The 24,866-nt window shown below is 44.4% G+C and overlaps 1 protein-coding gene across 6 annotated transcripts in view; it reads right to left on the reverse strand.

Moving 5' to 3' along the window:
• Positions 1–24,866, reverse strand: part of LOC104146204 (CAP-Gly domain-containing linker protein 2) — a 90,979-nt gene that overhangs the window by 57,886 nt on the left and 8,227 nt on the right. For 5 of the 6 annotated variants that reach the window (XR_011134956.1, XM_068910455.1, XM_068910452.1 and 2 more), the window contains exon 2: positions 13,440–13,660. Coding sequence is in view for 5 of the 6 variants with exons in the window: in XM_068910455.1 (XP_068766556.1) it covers positions 13,440–13,551 (112 nt within the window). In the remaining variant the exon portion in view is untranslated. Of the gene's footprint in view, positions 1–13,439; positions 13,661–22,040; positions 22,136–24,866 lie in introns of those variants that run through there. The other variant, XM_068910453.1, reaches the window with a different exon arrangement.

Consider the following 24,866-nt stretch of genomic DNA (forward strand, 5'->3'; position numbering starts at 1 on the left):
TATTGCTTTTCACCAAAAGCCAAACAGAATTCCAGACTACTTGTGTGTGAAGAGCTCAAAAAACAAGATCCAAACACCCCAAAAATCAAAAGCAAATTTAAAGAAATCAAAGATACCAATTTTGTGCATGCAGTTTCCAGATTCAAAAGGGATGGAAAATTACTGAAGGTATTCACCAGCTCCCACTCAGACAAGGAGCAGGACCAGGAATTTAACATCCCCAACCTGGCCTGGCCCAACTAAAGATACTGAACAGCAAGCTCTCTGAACACTAGTGAACTCCTTTTCTAGTATTACCAGACTCTTATTCCTTGCCATTTTAGTTTTCAGTAGCCAGAAATAGCTCATGCTGTCACTGGTTTTTGGTCCCACTTGTGCAGAAATTACTTCCTCCTTACGTTACAAGTGGATAGTAAACACAGTTAAACAAGAACAGCAAGAATAATCATACCTTCCCCCAACCCTAAAAGATTCCCATACCAACACCAGAGCAAGGGATGTATTGTCCCACAGCCTTTGGGACTGGGCTCGTTCCCATTGCTGCCAGAGGAAAGCAGAGTAAGGTAATATCAGAAGCTCAGAAAAGCTTATGCTTGTTCATAGGAAATGTTTTGGAGGTTCAGCAGGCAGGAACAAGCAGTTATCAGGCAAGGGAGAAAGACTAGGGAAGATGTTATTTATGTGGCCTGTCACTGCAGTCTAGCTCTTAAGATAGGGAAGACCTCTCAGATGCCAACAGAGCACTCCCTGCCTCAGCCTGCAACTGCAGACAGCAGTGATAGCTCCAGGAGGCAAAACGTGCCTCCCAACTCCTCCATCGTATCTTGACACCAAATGAAAAGAACGTGAGCTCTTAGCTGCCAGATGTTTTTCTGCTGGCAATGACTGCAATTCCCCAGCCAAAGGCTCTACACGCTGGACAAGCTCTGCCTCTCGTACATACAAACACAGCATACGCTCACACCCATTTATCAGCTACAGCCCATGTCCTCAAGCCGTATGTCTGCTCCTGAGCTGAACTCTTGCGGCCTCACAGCTCTCCCAGGCTGACACAGTGGGGCCTTTCTCAGCCTGAGTGTGGAGCAGAAACATCTCACTGCTACACATGAACCATGCAAGAGTTCAGACAAAACCCAAAAGCTCAGAGTCTCATTAAGCAAACGCTCTCTGCGCTTCAGGTCACCTCAGGTCATTATGCTTGGAGGGCTAGCAGAGCCCAGCACAACAATCCCACGGTATCCAGGGAGAGATCCTGCAAGCTGCTGGAGAGCACATAGAGCTTCGTCACCAAGAGGAGCTAAATTCAGCCTTCATTCAGGCCTTTCCACTTAGAGCAAGGTCTAGTCCAACTCCCATTAGAGCTGAAAACAAATAACAACACACATCCTTCACAGCGATTTCTCTTTGCAGGAACTCACAGCCTGTGGCCTTACAGGCTACTTTCTCATGCCCTATCTAACAACTTCTCTTGAGGGGAAAAGTGCAAAAAACCTAACAACCAACGTGTAACAGGAAAGGAAGGTGTTAGACCCTAATCAGCATACTAAGAGGATTGTTTTCCAGGTAACCAGCTCCCCTGGAAGAGAGCAGAGAGTGAAGCCACTGCTAATTGAACCACTGGGATGGTACCAGCATAAAGGCAAGCAACATGCTCGCTGTCTTGCACATCGTTTTTTCTTTTCAGTAGAAACATTACACCAATGCAAAATTACACCATTCCTTTGAATCCACTCACTCACTTGCCTGAAAGAGGGACATTTCAGGTAGTCTTTTGCAGTATCCTCAGGATCCCAGAGGAAGTACAGGAGAGGCAAAGACCCCCATCTCTTAATTGCCAAATAAACTTGTATACAACCCTAGGGCAACACTGTGCTGAAACACAGCTTTAATTCATTACTTCATCAGCCATTTATTTTTGCAACCATACATCCATGCACAGATAGCACTACACATCTCCCTTGAAGGTCACACAATAGATCGATTGTACACAGATCCACACTATGCAGAGGGCAGAATTTGTTAGGTTGTTTGTGTTTCGCCTAATCTAATAAAAAGGATTTGAGAGCAGATTAACATCGACTCATCTACTTTATTCCAAATATCTAGCTTAAACAGCTTAGTAACCAAATCAAAAGGTAATGAGTTGTACACGAACAGGCACTATCTGCAAAAAAACCAAATTACTTATTTGCAGCATATATCCCTTAAAAAAAAGGCATCTCCTAAAAAATGTGAGCTAGGATATAAAACATCCAAACCCACAGCAGATATCTCAAACCAAACAGCTTTAATGCCTCAACGATCACATGGCATGATCCTTTACACCATTCCAGGACACAAGCGCTGGGGCGTGAGGAGGAAGAGGGGAACACCCGTAAGGCTTGTCAGACCGAGCGGGAGATGACCGACAAAGCTTGGCGACTCAGCCAGCAGGGCCCATACCAAGATCTCAGTACCCGCGAGGTACCACCCTGACCCCCCATGAACACACTGTTCTCCCAGTCCCCCTACATATTACTGTTTCAAATGGGAACCCCTCAAAGCAGTATCTTCTTACTTCTCTTCAAAACTTCATCAGATTATCAGTTTTATGCTTTGTCCTCTGAACACACTTGGCCAGGACAGCAGTCAATGAGGATATTGTCACCAAGCCTATTTTTTGAGGTCAGGATTTGCTCAACATAATACCATCTTTATTTGATTTTTTTTGTTCAAGGTCTGCATCAAGTGCTTCCAAATTTTGGCACCCCCTTTCTTAAGCAAATACCTCTAAGTGTAATTGTCTGCAATAGGAAAGTCTGTGAAATAAACAGTACAGCAGAATAGCTCCTCTACATTTCAGGAAGTCTTTTGGTTTTTAATTTTCATGTTCAGGAATCCTAAACAACTGTATGTGTTTAAAGGCAAAGTCAGATAAGCACGTGCTAAGTACAGGACAGAGACACTTGCCCTATATGTTCAGTGAACTTGTATAAACAGGCAAATCAAGAACGCACGAATGCCTGCAGGTGCATTACTTTAGTCAATGAAAAGGATTATGGGAAGCTGCCCTGCAGAGAGAAGCTGCTGCTGCTCCTGGTGCCCAGGGTACAGAGGGCAAAAGGCAAGAAAAACCTGCTGCCCAGGATAACTGTTCCATTTTCACCTCTGACTCACAGTATGACACGGGCCAAGACCTAGTTCTCTGCCTCCGTTTTCTCATGTGTAAAATATGGATAAGAGTGACCTACATCAGAGCCCTGGGCTTCACAGGTGGTGCTGAAGTGTTTGGAGGGTCTAGAAGAGAAGAGTTTCATATCCATATAGGAGACCTATAATTACAGAAAAATGAGAATGATTGCAACTTACTCTTGGTAAGAGTTCACAAAGCAACTTGGGAACACTGCTGTAGCAGGAATTAGCTATGGCACACCACTGCCTTGCAAATTAGAGCGCTGTCAACACGCTAGACCACATAAAGCAGTTCCTGAATTCTGTGTCTGTTCATTTCTGAGACGTTCTCGTGGCCAAACTCATCACCCATCTGCCTCTGTGAGCATAAAATCCACCCAGGAATTTCATTGTTCATAAAGAATTCTGCAAACTAAATCCATGCAAGTAAAGCATCCCCCAGCTCATCTACGACCCGGCCACAGCATAACAGGACACTGTTTTCCAGTGCAGTGGACATGGTCATGCTTTGTAGTACGCAGATCATCAACTATGGTCTGAACTGCATTCTTAAGTCACAGAGAGTCTAATTTCAACAGCTCTCATTACTCTACAGTGAATAGTCCAATGCATGGAGTTAATCTTATAGACCTCACTACTGCTTAGAAATTTCCTTTCCTTTCAGGTGATACTATTTTCTAGCATCACTACCAAAAATAAGCACATATCCTAATAAATCTGAAATAAAGACAGCAAAATCGAAGCATTTAAAACATTTTAAGGCTTTTGTGGAGGTCAATTCATGCATTTAACTGCTTGCAAGGAGGACATTCGCGTGCAGAGTGAGTGTGATGGTTATCTCAGATCACTAGTCAATACCATGTAGCAACAGTCTGATGCCACTTTAATCCTAGAGACTCTCATCCAAAACCCATCTATGCCAAGGGGAATCTTTCCTTTGATTTCAATGAATATTGGCTAAGGCTTCTAATGATTAATCTGCTCTTGCAGGATTAGTTCAATTGTTCAAGGTAGAATAGGCAGGAACAGATTCTGCCCCAAAGCTGCACTCTTACTTCCACGGGTGTAGCTATAAGTGTACTGATGTTACTGCACTTACACCAGCCAGGCCGAATAGGATTTGGTTCATTATATTCGAGCCACCATAAGCTGAACATCTGTGGGAAGCAGATTTTCTTTCTCTGCTGCTCAGAGGAGCTACAGACAGAGCAGGAGGGTGTCTGACCTCCATATGCCTTCAGTGTGTGCTTGCATCTAATTCTAGAATGGGTGCACTGAATATTAAGGATTAACTATATCAAATCCTGCTAAGAGCATCTAACGATTAAGACAATTAAAATCAGGCTCCCAGTTGTCTCTAGGTGTCACCTGTGAAGTTGATTAGATCAAGATGGATTCAATACCCTTTTATATTGCTTGGAATGCATCAAGTCACCTCTCTTTGGAAGGGAAATCCTGCCAAAGACTCTCCCCCTCTTCAAAGGAGGGGACCAAATGGGGAGGGAGAACAACCACCACCACCACGCACACAAAGACATGGTACATATTCCAGATTGCAGGACGGCAGACAGAGCAGCTCATGAAAGGGACATGTGAGCTGAATACAAGCCCTATGCAAATAGTTAAACGGTCGGTCCACGGTCACGCCAAAAAAAACATTTGGCTTCTGTATCTGCAGCCAGGATTAGAGGCAAATACGCAGAGTCTCCCGAGAACACCGTCCGTGAGCAGGTGGATTTATGCAGAGCCACGTGACCGACACGCAGGCCATTTCCATCACCCGGCAATAACGATGGGGGGGGGAAATGAACATGCTCAGCTCTAACGATCTCTCAGAAAAGACTCTCCAGGGGATCTTGCTGTTGTCCACACCTTCGCTACAATGACCATCAGCCACCACAGTTCCTTCTTCAAACCTTACTTCTCCATTTTAACTGTACATCAGTCCAAACAACTGGATTCCCAAGCAGAACTACCACAGGATGAGCAGAACAGAGGGTTAATTCAGACCTGTCTGTGCTTTCTCTCAAGAGCATACTGGAAGGCATCTGCCCCTTCCTGCCCTACAAATACCTGCATTAAGTTGTTGAATACAAAGTTAAAAAATATTTTTCAAGTATGCCATAATCAATTCCCTCTCAACCTTTCACACACACTCGGTAGCAAAATATTTCTCTCTCAGGTCATAAATTAGGAAAATCAGTAACTCATTAGCAGTTTTTCCTCTGTACAGCCCTTGGAAATACACTCTTACTTTCTTTCAGATATTCAATAACTTCTTGAACAGATGATTGTCTGTGTGTAAGTGGACACTGTAGCTGTTTCTACTAACTGTTAAATAATCTGTTGACGCTGGAGTAGGCAGGCACTTGATCTTGAACCAAGCTCCTTGGTACCTTGTCCTCCCAATTTCCCTAGCAGCTAAAGATGCTGTGAATATTGCCCGACAGACCCATTACGATAAAGCAATGCCTACTCAAGCTTCACAGACACTGACAACGCGTTTTCAGTAACGATCACTAGTCCAACTCAAGGAACATCCATTCACGCTTGCAGCACGAATTTAATTGAGGGCAAGACTCGGATCGGAGAGCTGACAATGCTGATCACTCCATGAGGCCTGGAGCAAAATGGCAAAAACAAATGTTTGCTAGAAATAACAGCAGCCTTCGGCCCCCTGCTGTGGGGTCTTCTCTCTCAATTTGTCAGTGCACAACACCCCAAGTTAATATTAATCAAGAGCCAAAAAGCCTTTGAAGAAGCTCCCCATGTCCGTGCCAGTCAATCAACTGCTCCGGACACTACAGTCCCATTTCTTTTGTTTCAGACAAAACAGTAGTTTAGTGTCTTTCATATTTATTTGGAAGTGAGAATTAATAGATCGATACAAAACCAGGCAGCCTCAGCACTCTTTCTGGCAGCTTAACAAAAAAAAAGATGCTAAAATAGTGCCAAAGCATCACCAACTACCTAAGAATAACCTACGCAAGCCATCTCTTATTACCTAGGCATAAAACCCTTGTCAAGGGTACATTCCCTCTATCCATTTTATTGCAAAATAAACCTAGAGGCAACACAAATTACTACTTACTGCTACGCGTCCAAATAATTTACTCCAACAAAAGCCAGAGACTCTTTAAGGGGCAAACAACTTATTTCCAAGTTAATTTACCAGTACGTTACTGCTAATCCTCTTGCAAATAAATGAAACGGAATGAAGATTTCACACAGAGGAAAGTAAGAGGAAGACAGTAATCCTACAGAGAAGCTAAGTTGGTGATGAGATTTATATTCCTCAGGCAGAATTCATGCAAATGTAGCTCATTAATGGTGATGGAACCTGAATTTATGCAAGGACAAGTTTCTCCACATAGAAATGCCAAGTCTCTGAAACCAGAAGAAACCCTCCAAAGATGGCTGTGTTTGTAGAAAACAAATCAGGAGGAAAAAAAAATTGTTTTATATACATACATACACACACACACACATATATATAAAACAACTCTCTCCCCTCTCCCAGAAGGCTCAAAGCTTGATTCAACCCCAGTACAAAGATCGTGCTACACAATTTCTACAGGAAGCCTTTTTTAATTGCTAATAGGAAGTTAGGATGTAACCGAATCTGTCCAGCCCTCTCTGTTGGCCTCTTTGCCTCGTTCTCAGGACTGAGGGGAGGTTGGCAGTAAGGTCCTCAAAGAGTGACAGCTCCGACAGCCCAAAAAACTCTGGTCACACATCCCACCTACCACAAACTGCATCCAACCTCACCAACAAACTCATTCCAGCTGCTGCTGGAGGAGAGGAAAGCTCATCTTCCTAGCAGGATGCCGGGGGCATCCATCACTAAGAAATCGAGGAGACCCAATTCAGTGCACACCGAGCACCGAACGGGCACAAGACAGCAGTCACTGGTCCCCATCATGCAATCAGCCCAGGACGATTAGGAACCAGAAGCTGAGCTCGACCAACTACCCCTAACAAGCACAGCTCAAGCTTATAAAACCCTCATTGCAGCTTAATTACTCTAGTGAGCCAGTCATCTATTGCTCTTTAATGGCCTTGCAAGTGCTGCAGTCTGCTTTGCTTTTATTTTTAGTGAACAATAGCAAACAACCTTTATAAAGTTGAATCCATTGCCAGCAAATATTAGTGGTCCTGGGCATTATTTTCAATGAAAAACAAAGGTACATTACGTATATGAAAATTAGAAGGCATTCCCAGGCTCCTGACAATGCTCTCGTGCAGCTTAACTATCCAAGTACAGTTTTTGGCAATAAAACCGGGCACCAGCTGAAAAACAGTTTTGATACCCAGTAGACATGCCTAAATGATATTCAGATCACAGATATTTCCATCTGCCCATTCCGAAAGACAGGATCCATCTGTAAAACTCCAAATCAAGGCTGGGTTCAGATTGGACTTCTTTTAAGGCTTGCAGAAAACGAAATAGCTTTTGGGCTCCTTTGCCTGCAACACTGAAGTCCCCAGCATTACGCAGCTCCGTCTGCGAATACTAGTTTTCCCTCTTTTCCTTTTGCCAAAATTCTTTAATTGAAGAGAAGATTTAAGGACCATAAAGAGCTTCGTAAATGAACCCCTCAGCCAGTTGACAGGAAAACGCAGTATGAAACAAAAGACTTTCCCCTCTAACCAAGTTACTCTAGTGCTGCTCTGAGCAGACGAGAACAGGCAGACATGTGAACACTTCCCTTCCCAGCAGCTTTCACCTGTTCCAGCAGCTGGGGGAGTTGTGTGGACCCATTCATCACTGCTGCTATTCCCCCTCCATCTTGCAGCTCCAGGCAAGGGTCGGCTTTTCCAGCAGGGGGTTGGGGAAGAAACCAAGACATGAGCTTTTTAAGTTACAAGAAATGTAAACATTATTTTGAGTCCTTTACCAGTGACCCACACCTTTTGCACAGAAGCCTCTTGCACACAGAGCTGAGGGCAGTAACTTTAGTTAAAGCATAGGAAATAAGCCAGAACATTTGTGGGAAATCCTCTCCCGAGACAGCTAGAGAGGGATTTTCAGTCTAATTTTAAGGAAAAAAGCCACCACAAAGAAGCAGAATTTGTTTTTTTCCATTGTTCCAGCCTTATAGGAGAGAACAAGATGGGGAAAATCAGCATGGACACCGCTCACCACGGCTAGTGTTTTCAGAGAATCCAAGTGAGATGCCCGTCTCCCACTGACTTCCAGTGAAGTCCTCACCTCTGCTCTGCTTCACGCACACACGCGCAACCAGCAAACACACACACAGCCCAAGATACCACCACAACACACACTCACACCTCATGAGTCTCTGAAAGTGCCAGCTCAGGTGGGAGATGCAACAAGACTCCGCACTAAGCAAGTTCACAAAAGAGAGGACAACTGGGTGAGCTGGTAAGAAACTGGAGCTCTGAATAATAGCTCTCAGAGCAAACAATTCAGATCAAACTGAGCCAGTTTGTCACACGTGCTACAACTAGCTCATATTTGGTCTCTATGGAAACCCAAAGTCCTCTCACAGATAGGGAAGAAATATGGTTTTTTATGTTACATATGTAACTAAATATATAACACACACACATATGAACAGCCCCATTTTGTATACATGCACATTTTGTATCTGTATCAGTCATCTTTTTTGTTACATTATACGTGAGTTGTCAGGAAGACAGAAATGTTTCACAGGGTACATCTACCTTGCCTGGGGAAGGAAGAGTCAGATGAGACTGCAAGATGCTCGACTTCCTTTGAAAGAAAGTGAGCACAGCATTGGGGAAAAGAGAAAGAGGAAATCAAAGCATCTTTGTGTACTCCAGACTAAGGACAAAATACACCTCACTTGCACTCTCGCAGACAAGACTCAGCAGTTTATGGAAAGGCAGTAGAAAGAAAAGGCAAAGGTCTCCAAGCAGAAACTGCTCAGAAGATTCCTTGGCATCTAATGGCCTTCTGACAAAACTCTGGTACAACTGGAGAATGAGCACCCGATCTGGAAGATACAGCGTAGAGATGAGGTCTTTCTGAGCCAGCCCTCGGCTACCACAACCAAGAGACCTCTTAGAGCCAGACTGTACACTGTTACATTTTAATCCTGTGCTTCATTAGACATACGGCTTTCTTTTGTAACTGCATTTCAAGTTTTGAAGATTTCTGTCTTCCCCAAAGGTAGCAGATTCAAATAAAGCAATGTCGCCACCCTATATTTAGTAAACCAAAACACACCGGATATCTTCCGCCAAGCTACAGGGCTCAGTTGAGTCACCAAACGCCTAGGAAAATGAAGTCGTCCTTTTTGGAATGCATTTCTGGTAAGAGGGAGGTCACGGAGAAGCAACACGTGAGTTCAGAAAAATCCAGCATTCCCAGATCCCCCTGGAGTCAGGCGACTCCTCACCGACTCCCACAAATCACTATTTATGGAAATGGTTGGTAGACCTCATGAAATGTTCAAAGACGGCCAAGAGCAGAGCTCATGGTTTCTGCAGGCCCCTCAAATACCTCATACGTATCAGATCTTAAAAAGCTGCGTGAAAGAAGCTGTCAAGTTCAGTATTGGATTTGATTTAGGATCCTTCCAGCCCAGTATATCAGGTGAGGGTGTTCTCCGGACAGTAAAAGGAAAGGGAAGAAAATCAAAAAAGGTCTTTGCCATATTCACTTCAGGCATACAAGAAAAGAAACATTTTCACCATCTCCATCTCTGCCCTGTAGCCTTAGAAGGGCCCTGATGCTGTGACCCCAGGAAGGGGGCTCAGTGCTGACTACATGTCAGCGGAGCTAGTCAGGCTGCCATACGGTTACCTCCTCCCGAGCAAGAGGAGCTACCACTGCTGCCACGACTTAACATCAGCGATGCACTCAAAGGCCAAAAGGGGAGAGGACACAGGCAAGCAAAACAACTGAGTGAGGATGGGGGCAAACCTCCCTCCTAATGTGCCCAAGCCCGACCAATTCCAGGAAAGGTACTGTAATCCAGCCTCCAAGGCTAGCCACCACCAGCTCCTTGGGCTGCAGCTATCCTCAAAGTTTATATGTCAGTGTCTGTTGTGGTTAGGATTTTAGTGATGTGGATGCTTGGCCATGAAGTAGAGAGAAATCACTGACAGAGAAGAGAAAAATGTTTTCTCTTGTGGTTCCCCTCTCCCCCCCCCCCCCCCCCCCAAAATCCCCCAGCAGCTGAATCCCTCTATCGTTTGCGCTATGGCTGGGCCCTATGGCCAGCACAGACACGCTGCTCTCAGCAGAGAGAAGCACCCAGGCAGTCAGCAGGATTTTGGGATGCACACTTGACTCATCATTTTAGACTACTGTCAGAAAGGAGAGGAACGGGAGGCAGCGAGGGGCCGGCCAGGCCATTGAAGTGCTCCGCAGGAGGGAGAGAAGGTACAAGCCATGCACGCACACATGAACAGCAGCTGTGCAGGATGCTGTAAAAGCAAGCGGCGCATGGGGAGAACAAGGCCCAGGGAGGATGCTACAAGCTCTGTCAAGGCCATCTTGAGATGGCCTCGACAGAGCATACTTTGGGTAAACAGTCCCGTTGCGCTCTGTCCCCACCACTCAGGCAGGGACGGTTCTGTGCTGCGACTCTTTTGGCAGCTCAGCCACTCCTGTGTTGCTATGCAAAGCCCTCAGCACCACCTCAAAACGCGGAGCGCTGTCTGGGCAGATCTGCAGAGGAGCAGCATCACAGCTCATGATACAGGAACAACTGCCAACATCACAGGCAGTTCGAGAGCTCCAGGAGCTACAGACACCAGACCACCACGACACCTTCTCCCTCCATCACCTTCTCATCTCAGACTGCCACACAGTATCAACCCAGCATCCTGAGACTTCCTCCCTTTCTCCACGTGTTTGTTTTTCCAGGAATAAAACTTGTTTAAGAGCTTCTCAGGAAAAGGTCAAAGTCAGCTTGGGTGCAGATTTTGCCTGTGCTTGGCCGGCTTCTCTGACCATCTATCACAGTGACGGATGGCTGTTGGCCGAACAAGGCACAAAGCAGTTCCAAACAAGCACTGCATTCAGCTCAATGCCTGCATGGGACCACTGGGCTGACTGTCAGCATTGACTAACTCTTTCATCCCACAACACATGCTCTGACTGCGTTTGCCAAAACGCCTCCGCGCGAAGCCTCAGAAGGGAAGACAAGCCTGGGATCTTTCCCCCCAGTTTCATTTAGGATAAAAGTCACCTGCAAATAACTCCATGCCACACAGGCAATTGTAAATCCAGCAAGAAGGGCCCTGAGATTTGCAATTGGTGGCTAAAACCTCACTTCACTGGAGTCCTTCAGGTTCATTCAGTCACAGCTCGGTGTTAGGAGAAACAAAAGGGAAGTGCAGAAGCGGGACTAGGAGACGAATTCAAAATAAACAAACTTATCAACCCTAAATCCTAGATTTCCTCTGTCAATTTAGGCTTCCCTCCGAGCACAGAGATAAGGAAGCTTTTAATATCTTTGATTTAGATGCTAAATTAAGCAAGTGACTCTTTCTAATATTGAAAGCTATTCAAACACAGAAGAGCTCAATTTAAATGCTTATCTCAACATCTAAGGCTGAATTCTCAGCTGAGGAAGAATCACTGACGCTCCACTCCCTACAACACTGTCTGACAGTGAAAAATTTGGAGTTTGGCCCATGATCTCATGGGACCGGCCCCTCAAAAAGACTCACACACGTGCAAGAAAGCAAGTTAAAATGTAAGGTTTTCACAAGATTATGCAAGGAAAGAATTTACAGAGTAGAAGAGATGATACACACACTGTTAGTCCCAGAAGAGGAGAAAGCTCAGCTGCAGAAGCCCGTGAGCAAGCCAGAGCTACTAACGTATAATAAAGAAGCACAGCCAAGGTCATTCAGCAGTGAAGGGGTCTGTATGTGGATGTCCTGTGTAGAGGTAGCGCCTGAACCAGAGCAAAGGAGGAGTTCATGGGACAAGCACACGTTTCCCGGTGCAACGGAAACTTGACATAGAGGGTTTTTCCCCCTCTCCAAATAATTTTAAGACCTCTGCATTACCCTCACAGGGGACAGTATCACGTGGCGACCCTCTTTTTTTGCAATATCATTATCACAGACTAACTTGTCTTAATGTGACAAAAGAAATCTTTGTCCAGCGTTATCCCTTTGCTAAAAATATTGCCACGCCAACACAAGGCCTTTCTGCTTCTACCAAATACTATGTATTATTGGGCATGAAACAGAGCAAGATAAGGCATGCAGGTAGTGGCATAGATTATTACAGCAGTAGAGATACAGGATAGATTAAGAGAAAGTCAGCACTGTTCAAGAGAAAAAAAGTTTCCAATGTAGTATAGGGAACGTACAAGTGATTGACAGGACATACTTCACCCTGATGCTCTTCCCAGAACTAAGAGAAAAGTCTTTTTTTCAAAGTGATAATCTACCTAAAAATAAAATACACCATGCAGTCAAAGAAGCCAGAAAAGTGAGTCCTAGACAGAACACATCACGAACTCTTGAAAAGTTAATTATATTGCATACTGGTAGTCTGTATAGCTTATGCATACACTAGATATAGATCAACAGACAGTAAAGCACGTGTGTCTAGGAATCATTACTCATATCCCAGTCCTTCAAATGATTCTGTTCAAACAAATGCACTAATTTGAGATGATCAGCACTGGACAAATCACTAAGTGCCTGGTTCTCATTCTTGCATCATAGGCCAGAAGCAATGGCTAAAGGAAGGTGTTTAAAATGGTCACTGGTGAGGTTCCCATTTACCTAATTATCATCAGCCCTTCAAATGTTAATGCCTACACATTCACACTTCTCTCCCTGAATGTCTTGCAGTTGCACAAAAAGGACACCACAGTGCAACATTTAGGCAAAACAACCCCCTCCCCTTGCCCCCCCCCCCAACACCACATTGCCAACTTCAGTTCTGTCCATATTTGGGTCAGGTGCTACGCATCTAACAAACCCATGTGTTGTGGACAGGTCCAATTGCCCTACCAACCACACACTCACAAACAAAGCAGGAGTTAGTACCTCCCTCTGTCAGAAATAAAGATGGGAGGATCCATCTGTCTTCCACCCACTCTACAACCTGTCTGTTTTGTGTACTAGTTGGGAGAGAGAGGCCATTTATTCACCCCATTACACTTGCTCTGATCCATGCTCATGATCAATCTACTTACAGATGGGGAATTTCACACCCTACTGAACACCGGCACGGTTGGACCTTTTCCCTTTAAATCAGGTAATCACCCAGGTCAGCTCACGCCCCCGCTGAATCATGTTCTTACCTTCTTTTGAACCAGTGGTGACTGCAGCTGCAGCTGTCCCTGATGCCCGTCCCACTGGGCTGGAGTGCTTCCCTGCCCTGCCAGGGATTTTAAGTCCACTTGGCTTCAGCATGTTTGTCGTCTCCTGTATCTCAGGCCAGTAACTGCCAGTGTCAAAGAACTGTCCTGGTATCACCGTTCAGGCTTCTCGATGGTGGACCCCTTCTTCCATCGTCAGAGACCTAGAAGAGGAGGAGAGCAGGAAGAAATCAGAACTGGCTGGAAGAGCACTGAACCAGACTCCAGAAAGCAGTGCCTAGCTCTCCAGTCAGATCCCTAGGAGGGTCTCGCAACCAACCTAATCTTTCTTTTCTGCACTGTAAAACAAGGTTTCCTTTCAAAGTTTCCTTTGTCTCCCATTTTAATGTTACATTCTTGTTCTCCTATGCTGAAGTCTTATTTTGACTCCAGATCAAAGCTGACACCCCCCCATAACCACCAAACAAGAATTTAAACTCAATTTAGGATTTAAGCGACTAAAATTGTTGATTTGATTTTAACTCTAAAGGTTCAGTTCATGCATCGGTCAAGATCCAGTTTTGCTGCTCTATGAAAGCACTGCCATGGCCTTCAAAGGCACGCTATGACCCTTATCACTTGAGTTTTATTGCGTGGTCCCCATTTTCACGAGACCTCAGGGTAGCCTTTTCAAACGGACAGGAGCAAGACGGAGCCAGTGTCTGAGAGGGGGCTTTCAGCTCCCTTCATTAAAAACAAATCCAAAACCTTTCTGCAGAAAAAGGACATCTGATCCTATGGATTTGCAATAAGATTGAAAAACAGCTTTCTGAAATCTAAGCGTGGCTTTACCAACAGCTCCTTAGCGAAGCCGCATAACGCTTCCCTATGCCAGTCCTCTCCTGGTAGGCAAAGGGAATAAAACCGCCAAATTCCTTGCGAGCATATTGCATTAATAAGCATACAACTCCTCAAGCAAAAAGTTTTAAAGCAAAAAAAGAAAAATAGAAGAAAGGAAATGACTAAGTGACTTAAAAAAAAGAGCAAAAATATTGCTGATGACAAAGAGAAACAATCAAAAAAATTGAGACTGTCAGCCAAAAGGAAACTAAGGTTGGCTGGCTAAGCAGACTGGGACGGGGCTGGAAGAAGGTGGCCGCAAAGTGAGTCGGGGACAGGGCTGACATTAAGGACAAAAGAGAACTGGGAGAGCCCCAAGGAATATTTAGAAGATGCGGGGACACCCAGGTCTGCTTCCTAGGCCAAGGAAGGAGGCAGTCTGCTGCATGCAGCACTCAAGAGAATTAACATAGCAAAGACTTACAGATGCTGTGAAGGGGGAACTACAATAGCAGGGACAGGAAGTGATTAAGGCATGAGTAAGGATTTCAACATAGGCTGGATTAGAGCAAGGGTGAGCTGGCAATGCTCCAGAGAAAGCTGCAAGCAGACACAGAGGAGAGAAAACCACAAGGAGAATTCCAAAAACTGTATTCCTGAGGGCTTACAAGTATCTGAGACACCAAAAAGTGTTTCGGCAAGAGAGTTAGTCATCCCACCCCAGCTCAGAGACACAAAGGAAGGAGGGACCAGGAGAAGGTGGAGACTGGGGAAGAGAGCCCGAGAGAAAATCCAAGGGTTCGAGCCCTGTCTCTTCCTCCCTCCAAACTCCCTCCACTCCCCAAAAGGTGTTCCCAAGAACTAGGATGGCTTCAGGCACCTACAGGCTGCAACACCTGGGGAGAATTTATCCTGCACAAAGCCAGGGCTGTTTATAAGAAGATGGATTCTCAGATCACATCACCAACAGCAAAAACAATGGACAAGAGCAACCAGTTCTTGCTAAAGACAAGAGAAAACAGTCTTTGTGCTTCAGTCTTCCTGTGTTTCAGCCAGCAAGGCCCGGGTGCTGTCACAGAGCTAGACATGTGGCTGCCTGCAATTTCCAGGCCTATTTAACATAAATCAGGGAGACAGATGACAAAATCTGGAGATGAGAAACTCTGATCAGCCTGGTTTCACTCCTACCTGTAAATCTATTGGACATCTCCCTCACTCACGCCCTCCCCACCCCCATACATTTTGCCTAGGGCTAGTTTTGATTTTACTCAGCAACCTGATTTCTGACTCTTCTCCTGAGAGCACACATCACGCTCCAGCAGATCTCGCCCCCCTTCCATCACCTTCTACCTGAAGGTTTTTCCTTACAATATACCATTACTCCTCCTTCTACGCAGCTCATTGCCTGTTCCCACCTTTCAGTTACAGGGCTTGTTGCTGTAATTGGGCTAAGGCAGCTGGAGATGCCTATTTTTCCAAATAAAATGTAACGGCTGGTTGAACCCACACCCATGAGTCAGGCTCCCATCAGGGGGAAAGGATAAAACAGAAGAAGAAAAGAATTTAAGCAGGGGTGGGAGGGAGAAGAAAAGAGATCTTACAGTTCCACAGTCCTCTGCTAGAAGAGTCTCTTGATCCAGAAACTTGCAGTCAAAAAAAAAAAAAAACCCCAAATTTTAGGAAGCCAATGAATTTACCCAGTTACTCCATTTTGCTGCTTATCTACAAAGAGACAGCAACATTTAGTTCATCCTCCCTCACCTATCCATTATTCCTGAAGTTCAGTTGGCCACACAGGTCACAGGATAGTGTTCTGCTCCCTCTCAGAGGGACTGGATTTTTTTTTTTTTTTTTAAAGCAGAGGGGAGAGAGAAATAAGAGGAAGTGCACTGCGAATGCACAAAAATTTATGCCAGAAATCTTTATGCAAACGCATTTACTTTCAAGATATGGATGCTGAAAAACAAATGAATGCCAATGGCTAATTAAGCTGCCTACCAAATCGATAGCTTATTTTATTCCAATGTACAATGCCCATAAATAGTGCACTGCCACACTCACTAGAGGTCCCACGCCATGCACCACATTCAAGGAACTTAAGTGCCATCCTGCATCACGCCCAAATATCCAGCGCACAGTTACACCCACTACTTGCTGGTTTATAGAAGAGCCCAGTATGAGTTAACTCACACGTAGCTTCATTTTGATCTCTAATAGCTGTAGATTGACCAAAGCCTGGAGACAGGGATGAGTGCCTTGGTGTAAACCTGCACACTGCTTATATCATACAAGGAAACAACAATGAACTCAAGTAAAGTTTCTTCATTACAAATATGACTTGTTAGAAATACATACATAAAAGTAAATATCTGGGCAATTTTTAAAGAAGTCTGTACATATCGCTAGGGTCACACATTCACAAAGCTTCTCCCCCACTTCAACGTAAAAGTATAGAAGCAGATTATCAGGAAGCTCTGAAAGCTGGTCACAGAGCTCTTCTGAATTATACCATTAGGAGGACATCACCAGCACCCACAGCAGCACTGCCCAGAGCTATTCAAGTCCCACATTAGCTCCCAATCAAGTGGTGCAGCTTTGATGTTGCAGAAATATCCTAGATCTGGGATATGGGCCAGTATCTCCACAGGGCACTGTCCTGCTCCATTAGAGATAACAACTTGTTCTGAGCGCCTGTACTGCACAACTTAGATGTACCTTGAGCATCTCAACTGCCTCTATTAGCAAAGCCCTTCTGAAAAAAAAAATCTGTCTCCAGCAGCAGATGCTGAACACAAAATATGTTGCTGCATGTGACAGATAAGAAACACATGAGCCATTTTCTCTTTCTCACTCACAATATCATTGGCACAAACTGTAAGCTACAAGTTACAGAAACGTGACCTTCTCCTGACAGTATAAAAAAAAAATCTTGCTTTTCTTTCTCTTCCAAGATGACACAGACTACAAAGATTTTCTAGATCCCTGCTAGAGTCTTCCCACAATCTTTTCATACCACGATGAAAGGTTCTGTGTGTTCCCACAACCAAGAAAAACATCCTAGGAATGCACAATATCAAAGCCTACTAAAAATGACCAAAACATTCTGTTCTCTGTCTCTCCATCAGAAAGGGAGACAGCTGAATCTGAGGCACCTGAGGAGGCTTACAGGCAAAGAAAAAGGGGAACAGTTCTCAACTAGAGATGTAGCTCCAAAAAATAACCTTGCACTAGGAGCAATGTATCTGGATACATAAAGTCTCCATAGTGCTGATCACGCATCAGACAGCACACTAAGAACAGAAAAACAACTGGTGGTGCTTCAGCTACTTCTCTAATGGGACAGAGGAATGACCAAACAGAGATTAGAAGCAAAAGCCTTCGTCAGTCTTGGTGACAGAGCATAGGTGCAAGTTTTTCTACTTCTGCCATCCCTCCTCCCCTCAATAGTGCTTGCCATGTCAATGCCATTCCATTCTAGAGAGACATAGCTACAAAACAGACTCCCCAAGTTCAATCCCTCCCTCCCAAAAAAGAAACCCTCATGGGTTTATTCCAATCTAAGAATCTGTTCACCTTGACATATTGAGTGGAACATCTGCAAAACACAGGAATGGGTTTCCAGACACCAGAGTGAGTTGGCCTAATCCCAACCTATGCTTAGCGCTTCTTTCTTGATGAATCTAGATCTAAGAAACGTTTACCCAGCACAAACTTCTAGGTGCAGGGACTTCATTCTGAACATACAGCCAGTCTGAATTGCACTTGGGTGTATGTGAACACTACTGTTAACAGCTGTGTGCATACAATATTGGAAGGGAGATCTTTATCTCATTAAAATTAAATATATAGCCAAAAATGCCAGGGTCAAAATTTAGGTTTCTAAAATTCTAAAGCTACATTTAAGAAATTAATCAGGTATCTTTACAGACTTTACAACTTTACAGACAGTCACACACATACACCTTTTCAGGACCAGGGCCCAAAAGAAAAATAAATAAAGAAAGAAAAGTAGTTACCAGATTAAGTAAATCGAGGCGAAAAACAGGTGGTTTTTGTTTGTTTTGGGATTTTTTTTTTGTTTTAAACACAATCTTGACCCATGCCAACAGTCATAGCGACTTCAAAGTCAACTATTTGGGTAGGAAAAAGTTTGTGCAATCAAATCAAGTCTTTGTTTTCAACTACTCCCACCTAAGGCACTTCTGAAAAAAAAAAATCTTTTGTGTCATTTAACAGCTTTTCTCATGTGAATAAGAAGGATGAGGAACACTAGGGTTTAATACTGTGCCCTCATGGGAGCACATTTGCAAGTGGGGAGGATGTAAAAAGTTTCCGCCATTTTTAGAGCTATCATAAGAGCATGCAGTGGGATGGCTGAACCTGCTCAGACTCTGGTATTAATAATACGGGGAGCTCGGAAGGACCAAGCAGTCTGTGCAGCTGCTCTGACAGAGTGATAACAGCAACTCCATGTGCAGTAATAGAAAGTGCGTTTTATACTTGCACAGTAATTCTCCATCATCCACAAGAAAGGCAAACAACCCCAGGTGCTGCCATGGGAGGTGTCCTAAGTGCCACTGGACCTTCCTCAGCTATGCATCCTTGGCATGCATGTTCACAATAGTTAAACATGAATGGAGGAACCTAACTGTCTGCCTGCGTTCTGGCTTTGTATTTTGGGAGAAGAGTGCAGAGTCTTCAACAGGTTTCTGGATGATCCCCAAGCTGCTGTTATTCAAGAGGCTCTGGGACTCTGGAAAAGAGTGAACCTATCTAAGTACAATAAATGGACGCAGATCCTGAGAACAACCCCTGCTCTCTACAAGAAACGCAGTTGCCTGGTCATGCAATTCTCTTAAGTGTGCAGAGCTCCAAGCAGAATCTTCCAAGTGAAAACAGCATCACTGCATGCAGAAGTCCTTCAGCATCAGGCTCAGTAAACATCAGAGCTGACAACAGTAGCCCTGATGATAAACTGCTACAGTAGAATTTGGTCCACTGATAGCTGGAGAAGTTATCAGTGATGCATCTTGAACTCATTTCAACAATAAATGCAGAGAATAAAGGCAAAAAGCTTTCACTGCCAGTGGCCTAAAAGATAATGGTATTTTTAAAGTTATGTAAATTCATTTCATTTCTTGTTTCTGAGCATTTTCAATGCATCCACTTCACATTTGCAAGTTTCGCTGCACCCTTTTTTCCCCTTTCAGAGAAATCACAGAATGGTTGAGGTTGGAAGGGACCTCTGGAGATCAGCTAGTCCCAACGTCCCTGTTCACACAGGGTCACCTAGAGCACATTACCCAGGATCGTGTCCAGACAACTTTTGAATGTCTCCAGGGAAGGACAACTTCTCCGGGCAACCTGTGCCTGTGCTCAGTCATCCTCACAGGAAAGAAGTTTTCCCTCATGTTCACATGGAACTTCCTGTGTTTCAGTTTGTGCCCGTTGTCTCCTATTGCTGGGCACCAGTGAGAAGAGTCTGGCCCCATCCTCTCGACACCCTCCCTTCAGCTACTTGTACACGTTGATCAGATTCCCCCTCTCAGTCTTCCCTCCTCCAGGCTGAGGAGTCCCAGCTCCCTCAGTCTTTCCTCATAGGAGAGATGTTCTAACCCCTTCATCATCTTCCTAGCCCTTCACTGGACTTGCTCCAGGAGCTCCATGTCTCTCTTGTACGGGGCAGCCCAGAATTGGACACAGTACTCCAGGTGAGGCCTCCCCAGGGCTGAGGAGAGGGGCAGGATCACCTCCCTCCACCTGCTGGCAACACTCCGCCTAATGCAACCCAGGAGACCATTGGCCTTCTTGGCTACAGCAGCACATTGCTGACTCATGGTGAACTTGTCCACCAGCACTCCCAGGTCCTTCTCAGCAGAGCTGCTTTCCAGCAGGTCAGCCCCCAGCCTGTCCTGGTGCATGGGGTTATTTCTTCCTAGGTGCAGGACCCTGCACTTGCCTTTTGTTGGAACTTCATGAGGTTCCTCTCTGCCCACTCTGTCCCTTCATCCAGGTCACTAATGACCAAGTTAAACAATACTGGACCCAGTATTGACCCCTGGGGGACATCACTAGCTACAGGCCTCCAACCAGACTGCACCACCGATCACAGCCCTCTGAGCTCGGCCATTCAGCCAGTTCTCAATCCACCTCGCTGTCCACTCATCCAGCCCGCACTTCCTGAGCTTGTCTATGAGGATGTTATGGGAGACAGTGTCAAAAGCCTTCCTGAAGTCAAGGTAGACAACATCCACTGCTCTGCCCTCATCTATCCAGCCAGTCATCCCATCATAGAAGGCTATCAAATTGGTTAAGCATGATTTCCCCTGTTGTGAATTCATGCTGACTACTCCTGATCACTTTATCCTTTGCATGCTTAGAAATAGCATCCAGGATGAGCTGTTCAGTTGAGATTCTCATGAAAAAGCTCCATCTCCTAGAGTTGTGTGAGATAAGAAACCAAATATCCTGGGGAGCTGGGACAAAATAGAAGCTTGCACACTAAATTCACCAGGATGTGATCAAGATGATCCAATTTTTGTCTGGGGCAGTTTGCGCTTTGCTCATTTTAATACATGGTCCTTTTTTACTGTTTGTCAGCAGTCCAATATCACTACATTTAGCAATTGCAACACTGCAGTGAAAAAGGTTCATTCAAAATTAAAATTTAGAAAACTCTTCTGCAATCCGTTTGATGGAAGTGTCAGGACAACATTAGATCCTTGTCACGGCTTAAGGTACAAGGTTCTAGATCACTAGAAACAAAGCATAGTGTTCACAAATATTTAAGACATCTAACAAATGGTTTTATTCCATAAAATGAGCAATAAACTACTCTGATATTTGCCTTTTTTTTGACCAGTTCTATACAATACTGTTGTTTCTCTGAGCAACGTAAGAAACAGGTTAGATCAGTGACATGCTAGGAAGATGCTACTGTGCATCTTTGTCTCAAGATCAGTTTTCCCAATGCTATTCCTATTTTAATATATGCACCAGATACCAAGAGAAACGGAGACCCAAGGTGAAACTGTGACCTTTTTAAAGTTGGCAGAGCTCTTACTGATTTCAAGAAAAAGCTAAAGATTAAATCCTAGCCATGTTTTAATTACATTTAATTCAATGCAACAATCAATGAGAATCATGAAAACCATAATCTTAATATTTTGCTATATTGTATTGTGTCTTTCCCCGCTACAGTGCTCAAATATACATTACTGCCCAATTGCCAGCCTATACTTGCTCACGGCATAATATTTTGTGCCCAAGGCTCACGACCCTGACAAGACTAGCCAGGCTGCAAAGCAACGTTGGGGGTCTAAAGAACAGCATTTTGCCTTGGAAGCAAAATTCAGAGACCAGACTCAAACATTCAGCCTTTGTGGAAAATACAGGAAACGAATCCAGTCAAAATAAATAAGGCAATCTGATAAAACCAAACTGCAGCTTTGCTGATAGAGAAAAAGTGAATGCTGAAAATGGAGAACAACTTTATCCGTCATTCTTTAAGATGTGCCATCAGATTCAAGGCAATCATATCATCACCTTCTCACTTCTAATTAGTTATTCCTTCTCATAAGCAATCGGAAACTTATCTCAAGCACAAATCAGATTAGGATTAAATCCTTTGATTAAACTATAGGGGAAATAAAAGATGCCCTTTCTTAATTAAGGTCAGACCCCTCTACCAAGAAAACATTTCCTTTTGCCAGAAAGAAAACAAGAGGTAGAATATTTCGGGAGTACAAGAAATGAGTGTGTTACCTTCAACTACACACAGGGAAAGCAAGGGAATCCCAGTTATCGTCTGCCAACCAGAAGTTTTTTCCCTCCCTTGCAGCTGAAGAATTCACAAAAGTTCCTCATCCAGCCATAAAGCTTTGTTGTTACTAAGTAGTTTCACTTACACGTCAGAAATATTTTTAACCTCTCAAAAAAGTCTGTGTTTAGTCTTCTTCCTCACTCCAGTTTTGTAATAATTAGCACAGAAAGCAAAGGGAAAGCCTAGAGGCCTTCTCCTTTTTGAGCTTACATTTTTTTTAATTTAGTTCTAACCACTACGACAGACTAATCACCCTGTGAATTAGGTAGAAAAAAGACCATAAAAGGAAGAACGTATAAAATCCTCCCAATGCATTCCATAACTAAAACCACAATACAAAACCTGAGGCAAAGCAGGAGGTGGAAAATCCCGCATACACACCCCATGCAAAGGACACTAAAGAAATCATAAACAAATTGGGGAGTAATTACGGGCTTGTTGATGAGCTCACGCTCCCCTCAGTGCCAAAATGCCTACTGAAGACTGACACTGTAGATAACACTATTATAAACAGCACCAATTCTGTACTAACTGCAGAGCAAAACTATCAGTGTTTTGTGGGAAAAATCCTGAGGATGCTCTTGGAACTACCTGAGTTTCCACTCCCTGGCATTAAGCCTTGGAGGCAGGAGACAGCGTCGCTGCAGGAAGAAACAGGGGCCTGACACCAAAACTACGCGGTCCACACGGGAAGGGTACGGAGCATACCCAAAGACTTCAGAAATGCTTTTCTCCCGGGTTAATTTAGACTTGATCCATGAACTTCATGGGAAGGTTTCTGTGCAATTCCAGGGGCTTTGACAAAAATTCAAGTTTTACCATTCACAGAGAACGTTTGTTCCTTGTCATAAGCACTAACTGCAGGGGGAACAGGAGAGCAGGCAGAGCACAGGAAAGGCAATGATAAATAAACATAATCCATCAAAATGACTTTGTATTTTGTCACAATTAATATATAAACAATTTTTGCAGTGAAATATAGGCTATACCGTAACTCAGCCACACTACACATTCTGTATGAGGCTGCGAAGAATCTGAACTGGTGGAATTTCCTGGCTTTTGATTGCTTGATTTAGTGCAGCATTCAAGTTCACCCCGGCACTCCATCTGTTATTCACTGGAGCTCAGGTTTACACACAGAATTTGATTTGTGCACTTCTGTGGCCTACCCTCTGCCCTGGATTTTGCTTATGAAGCAAAAACGGGGCCCAGGTCTCTCCCATCCCAATTTCTTCCTGCTGTACAACCTGTGCCTGCAGTCAAGACTCCTCTGCAGACCAGCCATCATTTGCAGAGTGTAACTGAAAGACTGGAGTCACAAGAAGCTGAAAACCAGAAAGAACAGAACTTGCTAGTTTCTTCTCTTCCTCTTCGCACATTTAAGGGCATTTTTTGTTTCGTTGGGTTTCTTTTTGTTTTGGGACCTAGGCATTTTGGTTTAATTTTCAGTGTAGTGTCACAATGGCCTTTCTGACAGTAGTGGAGTTGTACTCCTTTAAATCTGGACAAAAGGCAGCAAAGAAAATAGCGGTGGAACACAACATGCTTCTGGTGTGACAGCAGACACCCACCGCAGGACATACTGCGTTTGGCTGGCACAGAACTCCCCCACTGTGCTCCAATGATGCTGCTCAAGACCTATACACTCCCCCCTCCCTTGGGGCACTGGGAAAAGACACTGTTAATGTAATGACACATTTAATGTGATTTGGTATGACGTGAAGACTCGGTCATCATAGCAGGAACAGGAGCAAACCCTTGCCCCAGGCCATTGGCACTGCAGGTGGAAGGTTTATTACAGAAACGCCCTCAGAAGAGCTGCAATGAAAACAACGTCCTATTAAGGGAAAATTGACCCTGTCCTTCGACAGGCTACTTCAGACAGGGATGCAGGACAGGAAGGGCTTTCTTGAATCACCACCTGATGCAACCCCTTTCTTCTAGTTACCAAGCTACAAGTTTTTTTTCCTCCCCACTGCGCTGCACAGCATTAGTTTAAAAATCACCTGATCTGCTGGCTAGAAACCTCCCACCAGTCACCAGCCCAGATTTATTCAAGCCTACCATCTACCCACATACCTACTCTGCTCTTTACGTAGTCTGGCACTCTCTGGAGGTGTCTAACCCCCGATGAGAGAACTTTGTCCTTTCTCCACCTTCACTATGCCATGCTGAACAAGTGATGCTATCCTAGTCACCTCTCAGATGAAAAACCCACCAACCCACGGTTCATCTCAGCAGCTTCTCTCTGAATCTGCAGCAGCTGAATTGAGTCTATCTTAAACATGGGCAACCCAAAATGCACACTGCACCCCAGGTGAGGTCTCACCAGGCCTTGGACAATCTCTATGCTAAACACTACGCGTTAACTCCTTCTCATTCCTTCATGCAACGTAATCATTCCTGAAACCTCAAAGACTAACTTACCTTCACGTTCTGAACCCTAAAAGCAACCTGATATATTACAGGAAGAAACTTGGCAAGGAAATACCAAAGCATCGTCTCCTTACTGAAATGCAGTACCGACAGCTAGGACTCCTGCACGTGGCCTAGTAACATTTATCTTCACTTGTTATGCGGCAAAAAGATGCTAGTTTCGTGAACAGAGGGGTGCAAGATCAGATGAAGGAAACCGCTTGTATCTATTGAACAATCTGAGCTCACCAAACCAACGATGTTAAGGAGGAGCAAGATCGCTCTTGCTCCTGAGCACTAAGGCACCGTGTAAGCCCCATCCCCGCTAGGCGCGCTCAAGCGCCCTGCTTTCC

This window comes from Struthio camelus, chromosome 16, assembly GCF_040807025.1.
Source record: "Struthio camelus isolate bStrCam1 chromosome 16, bStrCam1.hap1, whole genome shotgun sequence".
NCBI lineage: Eukaryota > Metazoa > Chordata > Aves > Struthioniformes > Struthionidae > Struthio > Struthio camelus.